The sequence below is a fragment of the Dermacentor silvarum genome, chromosome 7 (assembly GCF_013339745.2).
Source record: "Dermacentor silvarum isolate Dsil-2018 chromosome 7, BIME_Dsil_1.4, whole genome shotgun sequence".
Taxonomy (NCBI): Eukaryota; Metazoa; Arthropoda; class Arachnida; order Ixodida; family Ixodidae; genus Dermacentor; species Dermacentor silvarum.
The window spans coordinates 34,521,874-34,534,353 of NC_051160.1; the positions used below are offsets into that span (position 1 = coordinate 34,521,874).

The window sequence follows — 12,480 nt, forward strand, 5'->3', positions numbered from 1 at the left end:
CAGCCTGAACAGCTTCGCTGGTTATCCGTCCCCACATGAATGTTGCGGCCCCACGAATTGTTTTGCACTGTACTTTACTTTGTACAGCGCGCATGCGTCTCACTTCCGGTTATATGGTCCTCCTTTCTCTTTTTTTTTTTCCACAATACATTTTTTTTTTGGCGCATGTTCCCCGTCTATTTTAATCCCGCGTGGGAGTGGTGTTTTCGCGACCTTTCTTCCAGTGGCTTCAAAGTGCCAACTCTCCCGACGACAAGCTTTCCCGGCGAAACCAATCCACTCGCGTGAAAGGACACCGCTGCTGGTCGTCGCTATTTCAGACGCCTGAGATGTGGAAGAAAGGTCATAGTTGCTTTCCTGGTCGATATAACACATGTTGCCACGTCGTTCAATAAATCCCCGCGAATGTCGTTTTTTTTAATTTTTTATTTTATTTTATTTTATTTTATTTTTTGTTATTACGCTGAGTTTACGAGTCTTAAAATCGCCTTTCGAAGTTCTGTTCTGCGTGTCTGGAGTACTTTGTTGCCCACAAGCGGAAAACACTTCTTCTACTAGCTACTAATTCTTTTTTTTTCTTTCTTTCTTTTCGTTTTTTAGTGGCACGGGCCTCGAGTGACAATCTAGTTTCTTGCGCAGCACTTTCGGTTCACCTCCTGAGACGACTGGGGACGAAAATCAGAAAAAAAATATAAATAATAGTACAGTACAAAATTCATGGTTTCATTATGGTTATGACATCAGAGCAAAGTCTAGTTACAAATTGAGTTACTGAAGTGTCTGGAATAATTAGAGTTAATGAGAATTAACGCCGAGGTGCGAGTGCCACTCAGAGACACCTCAGTCAAACATTAGGGTCGCCTGCCGTTTCTTTTCTTTGTGTGTGTGTGTGTGTGTGTGTGTGTGTGTGTGTGTGTGTGTGTGTGTGTGTGTGTGTGTGTGTGTGTGTGTGTGTGTGTGTGTCTTCGCGCGCCTTGAACTACTTGGTGTTGCACTTTAGCGGTTAAAGGGATTAGCTAGCGGGAAACGCCGTAGCTCGAACTCTCTAGCTATAGAAATAGACTGAAATAGATTAATCTGTTTGTTTATTTCCCGTATTTTCCGGTGTATAAGTCCCGTTTTTTTTTTCAGAATTTTTCGTCGGTGCGTCTTATAGAACGGTGCGACTTATATACGTTTTTTTTTTTCGGGAAAACTGCCGTCAAATTCAGATTGGATGCTATGGTTACGCGAAGCGCGCTGCGTTGACCTCCTCTGGCAGTTGCTACGGGTTGTGTGCGCACTACGGAGGTACCGGGTTCTCGTGATCGAGTTGCCGAGCGCCGTGCGACAAGGATGGAGCAGGAACGCAAGCGGCGGCAGGCCGACCTCGAGTCCAGCAACCCTGAAGTCGTTGCATCTGCAGATGGCTTCATGATAGGGCGCGCGCCGCAGCGCAAACTGCGCAGTTGGTACCAGAGTACAAGCCACCCCCTCTCCCTCGCGCGCTGCCTTCCCGCTTTCCTCTCTTGTGTGCGATTCGGCTCACCGTCTCTCGCTTTCACTCGCACATGCAGCATATACGGCGCGCAGGGACGATGCTATCGCCCTTGGGACTTTACGGAATATCGCGGCGACCACGACGGTAGAAATGCGCCTGGAGTGTTTATATATCATTGCTATCGCAATTATATAGGAATGGCACCCATGCGCTTGCCCGTGACCCGCGTTCACGAAGTAAAACGTCACTGTATTTTTTTAATCGCTTACCGAATGAACAGGTGCGTCTTATACACACGTGCGACTTATATACGTAAAAACTTTGTCCGTGTATTCCATGTGACACTTTGAATCATGCATTACCAACTCTCTCAAACTGCTGTACTTGCGCGAGCCAGACATCTGTTTTCGAGTTTGGTGCTGACAACGTGGCGCTGGTGATAACTGCGATGTCGTAGGCTTTGGGACTTTTTTTTTTTCTTGCACGTTTTGTTCCTTTCATGTTCAACATAAGCTTACATAAAGTTGCGACGTTGTTTTAGTTGAAAATGTTATGCAATGTTTTCTTGTTGTGTTGCTGCGTTGTAGTTCATGAGAGGGGCTCTTGAGTGATCTCACGCTTGTACGCAAAACTTTCTGCAGGAGAGAAGCTTGATGCGAGGCAATGCGAAGCCATGGAGGACATCTTCAAGGCTATGCAGTTCGACTCCATCAGCTTGGAGGCATGTCACTTAGATGACGAGGTAAGTTACTCAACTAGAGTTTGGAATGCGCAACATTTTAGACCAGACACAGATGAGGAACACACACGACAGAGAGCTTTGTCGTGTGTGTTCATTGCTCTGTCGTGTGTGTTTCTCATCTGTGTCTCTCGTCTAAAATGTTGCGCATTCCAGCCTCTATAGTATGCTATACCAACACGCCCAGTCTTCAACCTTGGCAAGTTACTCAAGGCGTTCAGTCTTTAGCTCAAGATGTTCAATCTTTAGAGGGCACTGAAGGGAAACAATACATTACTTTTTATTGGTAGAGAAATCATTACTTTCGCTTTGCGTTCCATTCTCGCATGGTTAGTTTGTAGCCGAGAAAATGACCAAAAACTTTAGTTTTTGAATTCACACCCAGCTGCGGTCAACGTGACGTCATGGTTACGTCATGAATTTCCCGTAATGTTCTGTCTATTTGGGGCCACCTTTGAAAAGGCAGCCCCAATTGTCATCCGTACATTGCGGACTGCATTATTTACACCCAGACAACACACAGACATCCTAAATCCTAAAGATGCCTAATGGATGTCCCTATTGCGACATTGGGGAGATCCTATGGATGCACCAAAATGATCCAGAAAAGATCCCAAGTGAAACACCAAAAGAGGTCCTTTGGTGCTTTGAAATTACATCAAAACACTAGAAATAATTAGCCGGGTCACAGTGTCATAAATAATCTATTGTAATAGCTTTTCCATGAACCAGTTTTGGTTTCATTTCCCATGAGGCGTTTTATGTGTTGTGATGTCATGATGTGGAAGCTGTTCATGCGGGACGAGGACATTGCAGTGTAGTAGAGCTCACTTCAATTCGCTCAGCGGTCTGTTATGCTGCTACATCTGGCCGCACAACGAGTAGCAGCATAGCAGACAATCGAGCGAGCCGGCAAAAGTGCCAGAACATCTCAATGTCCTGCTCCCATGCGACTACCTTCTGCATGTGGCGACACGACACATACACTCACTGCGAAATGAAACTCAAACTGGTTCTTTTAAAAGTTATCACGGTCAATTATTTAGGAAACTCTGAGGCTTTCTAGTATTCTTTTTCCTGGGTATTCAGGGTCCAGGGCCATCATTTAAAACAAAAAAAATGTAATGTCAAGAGATTTCATGTCAGTATACTCTTTTATAGCTTAACGGCCACGCAGATGCTGTCAATATCCGTGACATCCCGGGAAGTCGGCTTGGGAAACTCAATGCATCACCACCCGACTTTTATTTACGCGTCTTTCCTGCTTTAACCAAATATGCAGTTATAGTAAGATTTGACATTTTTAGTATTCTAGAAAGGTAATCAAGTGAACTAGCTTAACTTGATTTTCTGCATAGCTGCCTTTTACCTCCTATGCTAAGCAATGCACTTTATAAATCTTTTTAATGGAACACACCAGAGTGAGTTATTTACTTCATGAAAGCTGCAGAATGTCATGAAAACAAAAGAAATCATTGCACATAGATGGCCGGAAATTTAGCAGTGTTTGTGCACTGCAAGAAGAGGGAGGCAGGCTTCCCATGGCAGTGATTGTGCGTCACAGCACTGCTTATTCAACCGTCTCATTCTTCACATTAAGCATATATTAACATGCACACAATGTTTATCTTTTTCTGGTGACTATTTTTCACCGGTTAACCACTATTACAATCTTCAACACTCAGCAAAAGACACACCTACATTACATCATAAGTTTCCTGAATGTTGTCGCTGATTTCATCAGATTGCATCCACAACACAAATAATGGTGTGCATTCTGGAACACACATGCAAATAGTGGTGGAAATTCTGGAACGAATACGAGCGCCGGCAATTGCACTAGAATGTACGATGAGTCACGTATAAATAACCGGCGCACATTGAGACAGACACATTGTTTATCTTTTTCCGGTGACCATTTTTCACCAGCTAATCACTCTTACAAAGTTGCCGCTCGGTGCAAGACTTGCCTACATGTGTCGGAACTTTCCTGAATGTTGTCGCTGATCCTATAGCAAAGAATCTTGTCTAATCAGATTACGTGCTTAACACAAATAAGTGGTGTACATTCTGGAATGTACTTGAAGTTGGACTGTATGAGTCATGTATGAGTAATGTATCCACTGCACTTGACATGTAGATCAGATTTTGAAGACTCTGCTCGCGGCTACCATTGTTTTTTTCAGTGTTCCTTGTTCTTGCTAGGCACAAGTTCACACACGAAAGATTCGACTTTTTAGCTAGTTCTTTTGGTAGTTCTACTCTTCACCATTTGTACAATGCGACAATGTCATTTCTTTTACTAATTACGAATATTTGTATAATGTTTGCTAATCAAATATTTGTGTGCAGTTGGATTTCTTTTTTTCTGCAGATACTGCTGCTGCAGTTACATTCTGTTATATGTTAGCATGGCCGGCAAGGCACAAATCTCACACTGCATACATCACTGCGTGCAATGCTCATTATGAGGACTTCATTGCCAGTCATTGCTTTTTGTTCTCTCCTCACCAGGGAGCTGCTACCGTGTTCGACATGATCGAGTACTACGAGTCAGCGCGGAAGCTCAACATCTCGCACAACCGCAACATCGACTCCCGGGGCTGGCAAGCCTGCTCAAGAATGCTCAAGAAGGTAATGATGACTGGCTTAATTGAGCACTGTGCTAAAAATTATACAAGTCGGTGTGCACATGCCACGAAACTAACCGAACAAACATACAAAAACAATTAGTGTGCTAGTGTTTTTCTGTATGTGAATATTGCTATTGACACACGTAGATCCTTTTTTTTTGTTGTTGTTTTTGTTGATCATTTCTCACTGTCTGACAGCTGTGACAAGGTTATAGCTCGGCACAAGACGCACTAACGTGTTCCGTAATTTCCACATCTGATCAGATTGTGCAGGCAACTTGGTGGTAAAGAGGTCCACATGGGCCTTGCCTGCCATGTAATAATGCCTTCCATGCAAAAAGACAAGTCCACTTGTCGAAACGTTGGCTTCTGCTCTCACCTTGTTCTCGTGCTACTCATGTAATAATTATGTCACATTTTTACATATACCTCAGAGATACACCTGAGAGACTTTATTTTACATCAAATTACATCACGTGTATATATGTGATGTGCTCTATTTTTTTTTTTTTTGTCACAAATTTGGGCAAAGGGAGAAAGCTTGTGGATTTAATAGCGTTGCCTCCTATTTATGAAGTGGAGTATGACACATGAACAGAAGGTGGGGACAACGAAGACAGTCTTGAATAGGCACTACAACTTCCAAGTAAATTTTATTGTGCAAAACGGCATGATTATATGGGCAGAGATTGCCAAATAATATGCAAAAATGAAAGAGAGGGGACCATTGTAGCATGCAGAACTCGGCAATTCTGTGCAGCAAGGGACAAGTGCGCAGATCTATATGCCAGCGTACAAGAGAAGTCATAAGAGGCACTGAGGATTTGAATTGCGCAAGATCTGCGTTCTAGCGTGGTGGCAGCCTGTCGACTTAAAGTGAAATCAGCATAACCTGGGTCTCGATATCTGCATCTGCCATGCATTAGTGCTCAGTTGTGTATGCTGTGGTGGTCCCACCTGTCTTTTATTGCAAACTTTTTTGCGATCCCATGTACATAATCGTGCTATTTCTCTGGATAAAATTTTGCTGGAACTTAGCGCTTGTCTGTGTCTTTCCTGGTCATCTCCGTCTTGCTTTCGTGCTTCAAATCAATTCCTTGAGAACAGCATATAACAACATCGCCTTATCGAAACGAGTGCTTAGCATCACTGTAAGGTGACTGTCACCTTTGGTCACTTGCAATAAAAGAAATAAATTAGTTATTTCATTCGCATGCAAATATGCTATAAAACAAGTGTCGTTTTGCATCGCGTTTTCTGCAGACTCCCTGCTTGCAGCACCTGGATGCCAGAGGCACAGCGCTGAGCGAGCAGACCCTGCTCGTCCTCGGACGGGCGCTGAGGCTTGGCTCGCACCTCAACTCTTTGCACCTCGAGAACTGCTCCCTGACGGGCCGTTCACTCGTCATTTTAGGTCAGCTCCCGGGGAGATTATAATCGCCCGAACGACATCTGTCGCCACTGCTGCTGCCACAGCTCTGGTCTCATTTATAGCGCCATTCTTGGGAACTGAGTGGTCACATGTCCTGACTGGGTTTTGTTGAAACCTTCCTAAATGGTCATCGTACTGAAAGAAATTAAGAAGGTAGTAATAAATTCTTTGCTCGATTTTTCAGAAAAACCCCCTCTCGAGGTTTCCCCAGTGCATATCGATGATAACCACGACATGATCTCTGTGACCCATCACTTAAGGTTATAAGTTGCATATAGAGGTAGTTTTTTTTTACCTTAAATGTCCTGCACCTTTGCCTTGTTGCGTATATGAAGCCTCGTCAAAAAACGTAGAACACCTCCTAATAAGTTGTCCGCAATACGAGTCGCATAGACTTGTTTTGAGAACACTCAACTGACTTGATGGCTGGCTCTTTAACATACAAGACCTTCCTGGACCTTGGAGTAGCACATCAGTGCAACAAACTGCTCTGAAGGCTTTAGTAACATTCCTAAGAGAGAGTGATATAGTGTCAAATTATTGATATTGTTACAACACAACCAAGAGTGGTGCCAAAGACAAAAGAAGACGATTTGATGTGGTGAGGTGGGATCAGTCTCGGTAGCCATCTTGTTTGCGTACCGTTGCCTTTCTTGTGAATAACTTGTAAATACATCTTCACATGTGATCCCTTGATTTCCGCAATGTAACAAGTTGGTGAGAGTTGTGGGGTACCCACGAGCGACAACGGAGCTCCGCAGTGGTCATTACCTCAGACTGAACAACACAATGAATGAAGCGGGGCAGCCCACATCAACGCCTACAATCCCGACAGTTGTCCAGACTCAGCCGCGGTATCCAGGAACGTTCTATGGCACTGGCCACCTCGACGTGAAAGACTGCATCGCCATGTGTGAGTGCCCACAACAAATGGGATCGGTCAATTAGGTTGACTAACTTGGTGTTCAGCTTAGAAGGCACTGTGAAGGTGGGGTATGATAACCATTCGGAAGAGTTTAACGACTGGAACACGTGCAAGCAGAAACTGAGGGACTTGTTTGATCGTCCCACCAGGCGGAAGAGCGCTGCTGAGAAAGAACTAGTAACCCATGTCGAAACGTTCACAGAATCAGACGTCTCTTGCATCCAGGACATACTGGCTCTGTGCCGTAAGGCTGACAACGATATGGCTGATTCGAACAAGGCTGGGCATGTACTGAAGGAGATCGCTGAAGATGTTTTCAACCTGCTCATGTGCAAAAATTTTGAGGCAGTACAGGATATCATAAAAGAGTGTCAGCGCTTTGAGCACGCCAAAAGCCACTGTATTGCAACACCGTTCGCACATCTGCTGAACACAACTGTGACATCCTCTTGTGACGACAGGCGGAGAATGCATGTGACCATCATCATCAGATGACCTGATGTGTATATTGCGGCAAGAACTTGAAGTCATGTCTCCTGCAGCCTTTTTTTTCCCTCTCCAGTGAGCAGAACAACTTGCCTACAGTACCATTTGTGCCAGCAATAGTCCGTGAAGAACTCGCTAATCTCGGAGTTCATTCTGTATGTGCCATTGCGACTTTACAGCTCTGTAATGCTCCTTGTCCATCCACTGGTCAGTGGCATCCTGCACACTACCAAAATCCAACTAAGTGGTGTACCGCAGACGACTGGCCAATCTGTTTTGCCTGCAGGCGTGTCGGTCATGTTGCTCGCCATTGTCATAACTGTACTGTCTTCTCCCCTCTGAGACCACCATTCGCCAGTTATTATCATCCCAAACAGAGCCTGTGTCTTTACCAGCCTCCATTTCAACCACAACATCCTAACAATAATACTCGTGCTGCTTGGAACCGTCCCGCGTCTTCATTCCACTGTCACTAGTCTCATTCACTACCACCCGCCATCCCTCGCACCGCAGGCTCGTCGTCCACCATTCCCAATGCGCCCCTGACGCCCGTCTCCGGAAAACTAAGCAATGCAGCTCCTGGAGGTAACGCTGCATTGACGACACGAACGCAAAACCCTCTGATCACTTTGCTGACCAAACAGAACTTGATGGACGTCGTAGTTGATGGCTTCAGTTTCCCAGCACTTGCTGACACTGGCGCGCACATATCCGTGATGAGTGCCCAATTGTGCTGACACCTGAAAAAAGTCCTCACACCCGCTCATCACACATCCTCCACGTCAACGTTGGAGGGACGCCTACCGTTCTTGCTATGTGCACTGTTCACATTGCCATCACAGGGCACCTAAGCACTGTTTTGTATGCCATTTTGTAACAATGCACTTACGAACGTTTTGCTCGGGTTAGGCTTTTTACAGTCCCATTCAGCACTCTTTGACTGCGTCTAGTGTCATTCAGCTTAAACTACCCATGGCTACCCATGGCTGCCATAGTTCACCAGTCACACAACCACGGTTATGCTCTTCTGAAGACATCCGTTTGTCGGCTGAAGCCACCATGTGCGTCACTCGAATGTCGTTTCCACCTGTTCTTGACAGCGTCTATGTGCTATGTCCCATCAGCGTCTATGTGCTATGTCCCATCGCTTACATACTGATTAAAAGTAATTTGGCCATTCCCTCTACCGTGCTCACTGTTACAGGCAATGATCGAGACCTCGCTCCCTCTCCTTAATTTTAACTGCTCGACTCAAGTTGCTCCCCTAGTCATGTCTTTGAGCGACATCTTACCTGTCAACTATTACGAGATATCAGCGCTTGATGCTGAAATTCCGTCATCCTCTACAGGCACCTCCAATTCACTAACTCTAGTCACAGGTGAACGTAGCAAGATGATGGCACCTGACCTCCTTCCTGCCTAAGCTGCTGGCATCTGTCATCTCCTGGAAACTTACAGTATCATTTTTTACCTTGAATGCTGCCCTTTAGCCCAGACAACAGTGGTCACCCATCATATTTACACCGGAGACGCCATTCTCATATGCCACCCTCCGTACCGTGTTTCACGTGCTGAACAAACAGTGAAGCAAGAAGAAGTCACTAAGATGTTGACTAAAGGCATCCTCGAGCTATCTTCCAGTCAGTTGGCGTCTCCTGTTGTCCTTGTCAAGAAGATTGGCAGCTAGCGCGTTTGTGTCGACTACCAACACCTCAACAAAATCACGTGCAAGGATGCCTACTCCTTGCCTCATAATGATGACTCCTTGGACTGCCTGCACGGCGCCAAGTACTTCTCATCGATAGACTTCGATCTGTGGCTAATCTTGGTAGATGACAGACACCCTAAGAGCTTATTGCCTCTACCAATTTAAGGTTACGCCGTTCGGCCTTTCTAATGGCCCGGCAACCTCCAAAAGAATGGTGGACTTCTTATTTTGCTGCTATAAATGGTTTACATGCCTCTGTTATCTAGGCAACGTGATAGCCTTTTCATCAACTTCTGCAAGTCATCTAACATGTCTGTCGGCCATTCTTGCTGTTTTCCAGCCCGCTGGCCTGCAATCGAACTCGTCCAAGTGCCACTATGACATTGTCAAATTACCGTTCTTGGCCATCTTGTCAGTGCCACTGGCATTCAACCTGACCAGGACAATATTCGTACTGTTCATAACTTTCCTGTTGTCTTCCACTGCAGACATGAGAAGCTTTGTTGGACTATGCTCCTATTTACGTCATCAAGAATTTTGCTGACAACCGCTCGCCCACTCGCCGACTTACCCATGAAGGACGTTGCTTTCACATGGAGCTCTGCTCAAACCAAAGCCTTCTCCGCTCGCACATTGCTGGCTCATTATGACCCATCTGCCGCTACTGAACTTCACACAGAATCCAGTGACCATAGAATTGGGGCTGTACTCGGTCAATGACAGTGAAACGCAGAGCGCGCAATTGCATACGCCAGCCACCTCCTGTCACCCGCTGAGAGGAATTTTTCATTTACCGAACGGGAGTGTCTGACACTACTTTGGGCAGTAGCCAAATTCCGTCCCTACCTGTACGGCCACACATTTTCCGTGGTTACCGATCACCATGCCTTGTACTGGCTCTCTTCACTTAAAGACCCCACTGGTTGATTGGGCCGATGGGCACTATGGCTCGAAAAATATTCATTTGTTGCTTTTTTACAAGTCAGGACGCTTGCACAAGGACGACACTGTCTCTCCCGTCGTCCTATCGACCGCCCCAAATATGATGCGCATGACACTGACGCTTGCGTCCTGGCCATTTCCGATCTGCGTGACATTTGCACTGAACAACACCGTGATGACTGTTTACGTGCTCTCATCAATCGTCTCAATTCTGGACATCCCGAACCCGCTCTCCGCATGCTCGTACTTCACGATGACATTCTTTTTACTCATTTTACTACGCCATCTCTGGGCAGCAGTTAACTACAACCTATGGCCTCGTACCTCTGACCTATGAGTGCTTACGATGACGCTTCTACTGGCCAGGCGTGTACCACTCCATGTGCTACTGCGTTGCAGTCTGTGCACTCCATCAATGCCGCAAAAAACCGGCTGTGCTGCCCTCTGGCCACCTTCATCCCATCAATTTGCCCTCACAACCATTCTTTTGCGTCGGTCTTGATCTTCTCGGCCCTTTTTTGACGTCAAAATCCAGAAATAAGTGGGTCGCTACCGCGACCGACTGCGTGACCCGATATGCGATCACACGAGCTTTGCCCACGAGCTGTGCAACTGAGGTTGTGGATTTCCTTTTACATGACGTCATCCTCCATCACGGTGCACCCTGACAGATTTTCACTGATCGTGGCCTCACCTTCTTGTCCCGAGTTCTTGAAGACTTGCTTTGTTCCTGTTCTGCCGAGCATAAACATTCCACCGCCTACTACTCGCAGACAAACGGACTCACGGAGTGTCTCAATAGCACATTCACAGAAATGCTGTCTATATACATTTCTGATGATCACAGTGATTGAGACATTGCGTTACCCTTTGTGACTTTCGCTTACAATTTGTCTCGTCACGAGAACGCTAGCTTTTCACCCTTTTACCTTCTGTTCTGCCACCCTACTTTGCACTTTGACACACTCCTTCGTTCCTCGACGAACACTCCTACTGAATATGCAAAGACATCTTTGCTCGGGCTCGCACGTTGCGCCGCATTAGCTGGCTCCTGGCTCACTGAGTCTCAGGCCGCACAGAATATGCGTTTTGACAGCCAACATTGGGACATTTGATTGCTCCCTGCCTCCATAGTCCTCCTTATAGGACATCATGTCACCGTATCAGCTCGTCTGAAAAGCTGCTGCCGCGCTACCCAGGGTCCTACATGATATTGCGTCAGCTTGGTGATGTCAACTACGAGATCGCTCTGCTCAACTCGCGTGTCCCCACTAACATTGTGCATGTGCTTGGCTTAAACCTTACTTTGCTGTGAGTTTGGCTCTGTCATAGCTAGCGCCGAGACAGCACCTTTGCAGCCGGAGGTTATGTTACAGCAAAACCAAGAGCGGTGCCAAAGACAAAAGATGACGATTTGACGTGTTGTGGTTAGATCGGTCTCAGCAGCCATCTTGTTTGTGTATTGTTGCCTTTCTTGCAAATAACTTTTACATACGTCTTTACATGTGTTCCCTTGATTTCCTCAACATAGCAGTATGCAGCGATCATTACCCGTCTTTATATTTTGTGTGTGTGTGTGGCTTTTTTTGAATTTCTTGATATTCTAGTTCGGCTTTAATTGGTAGACTTCCCGTTTACAGGCTATTAGAGTGTGATTTTGTGTTTGCTTGTGTGTTTGGCTTGTATGATGTGTCATTCTTTGCATGCAGTATTGCAAAACTGTGCAAAAACTCAATTTTTAGTGCGATTGGCATTCTTAGCCTATTCAACCGCTTAGTGTATCTATCTAGCTAGCCTATTTACGCCGGTCTTCAGTTTAAATAAATCTTTTAAAATTTCTAGTGCTTGGCGGAATCAAGCTCACGTCGCGTGAGTTCCTTAATTAAGCACTGCAGCCTGACGCTTTAGCGCTGTGCCACAAATGCCCATGGGCAGTAATGGATTAATTGAGATTGCACACCACTGGCACAATCTCAGAGGCCATGTAATTATTATCACTTTTTAATTGCAGTTGAATGCCTTACGTCTGGCTCTATCAGTTCATTTGTTCTTTGTATACTTACGTTTCACGCTATAAGCACCTCGACAGCGATTCCTTCGTTCACCCACAGTTTGATCGCTCCCCAAGTCTGCAC

The 12,480-nt window shown here is 45.7% G+C and overlaps 1 protein-coding gene across 1 annotated transcript in view; it reads left to right on the forward strand.

Annotated features, from left to right (window-relative positions):
* Window positions 1-12,480, forward strand: part of LOC119458789 (protein phosphatase 1 regulatory subunit 37-like) — a 148,627-nt gene that overhangs the window by 103,189 nt on the left and 32,958 nt on the right. Inside the window, exons 4-6 of the mRNA XM_049671431.1 lie at window positions 2,122-2,222; window positions 4,734-4,853; window positions 6,116-6,266. Coding sequence (XP_049527388.1) covers window positions 2,122-2,222; window positions 4,734-4,853; window positions 6,116-6,266 — 372 coding nt within the window. The remainder of the gene's footprint in view (window positions 1-2,121; window positions 2,223-4,733; window positions 4,854-6,115; window positions 6,267-12,480) is intronic.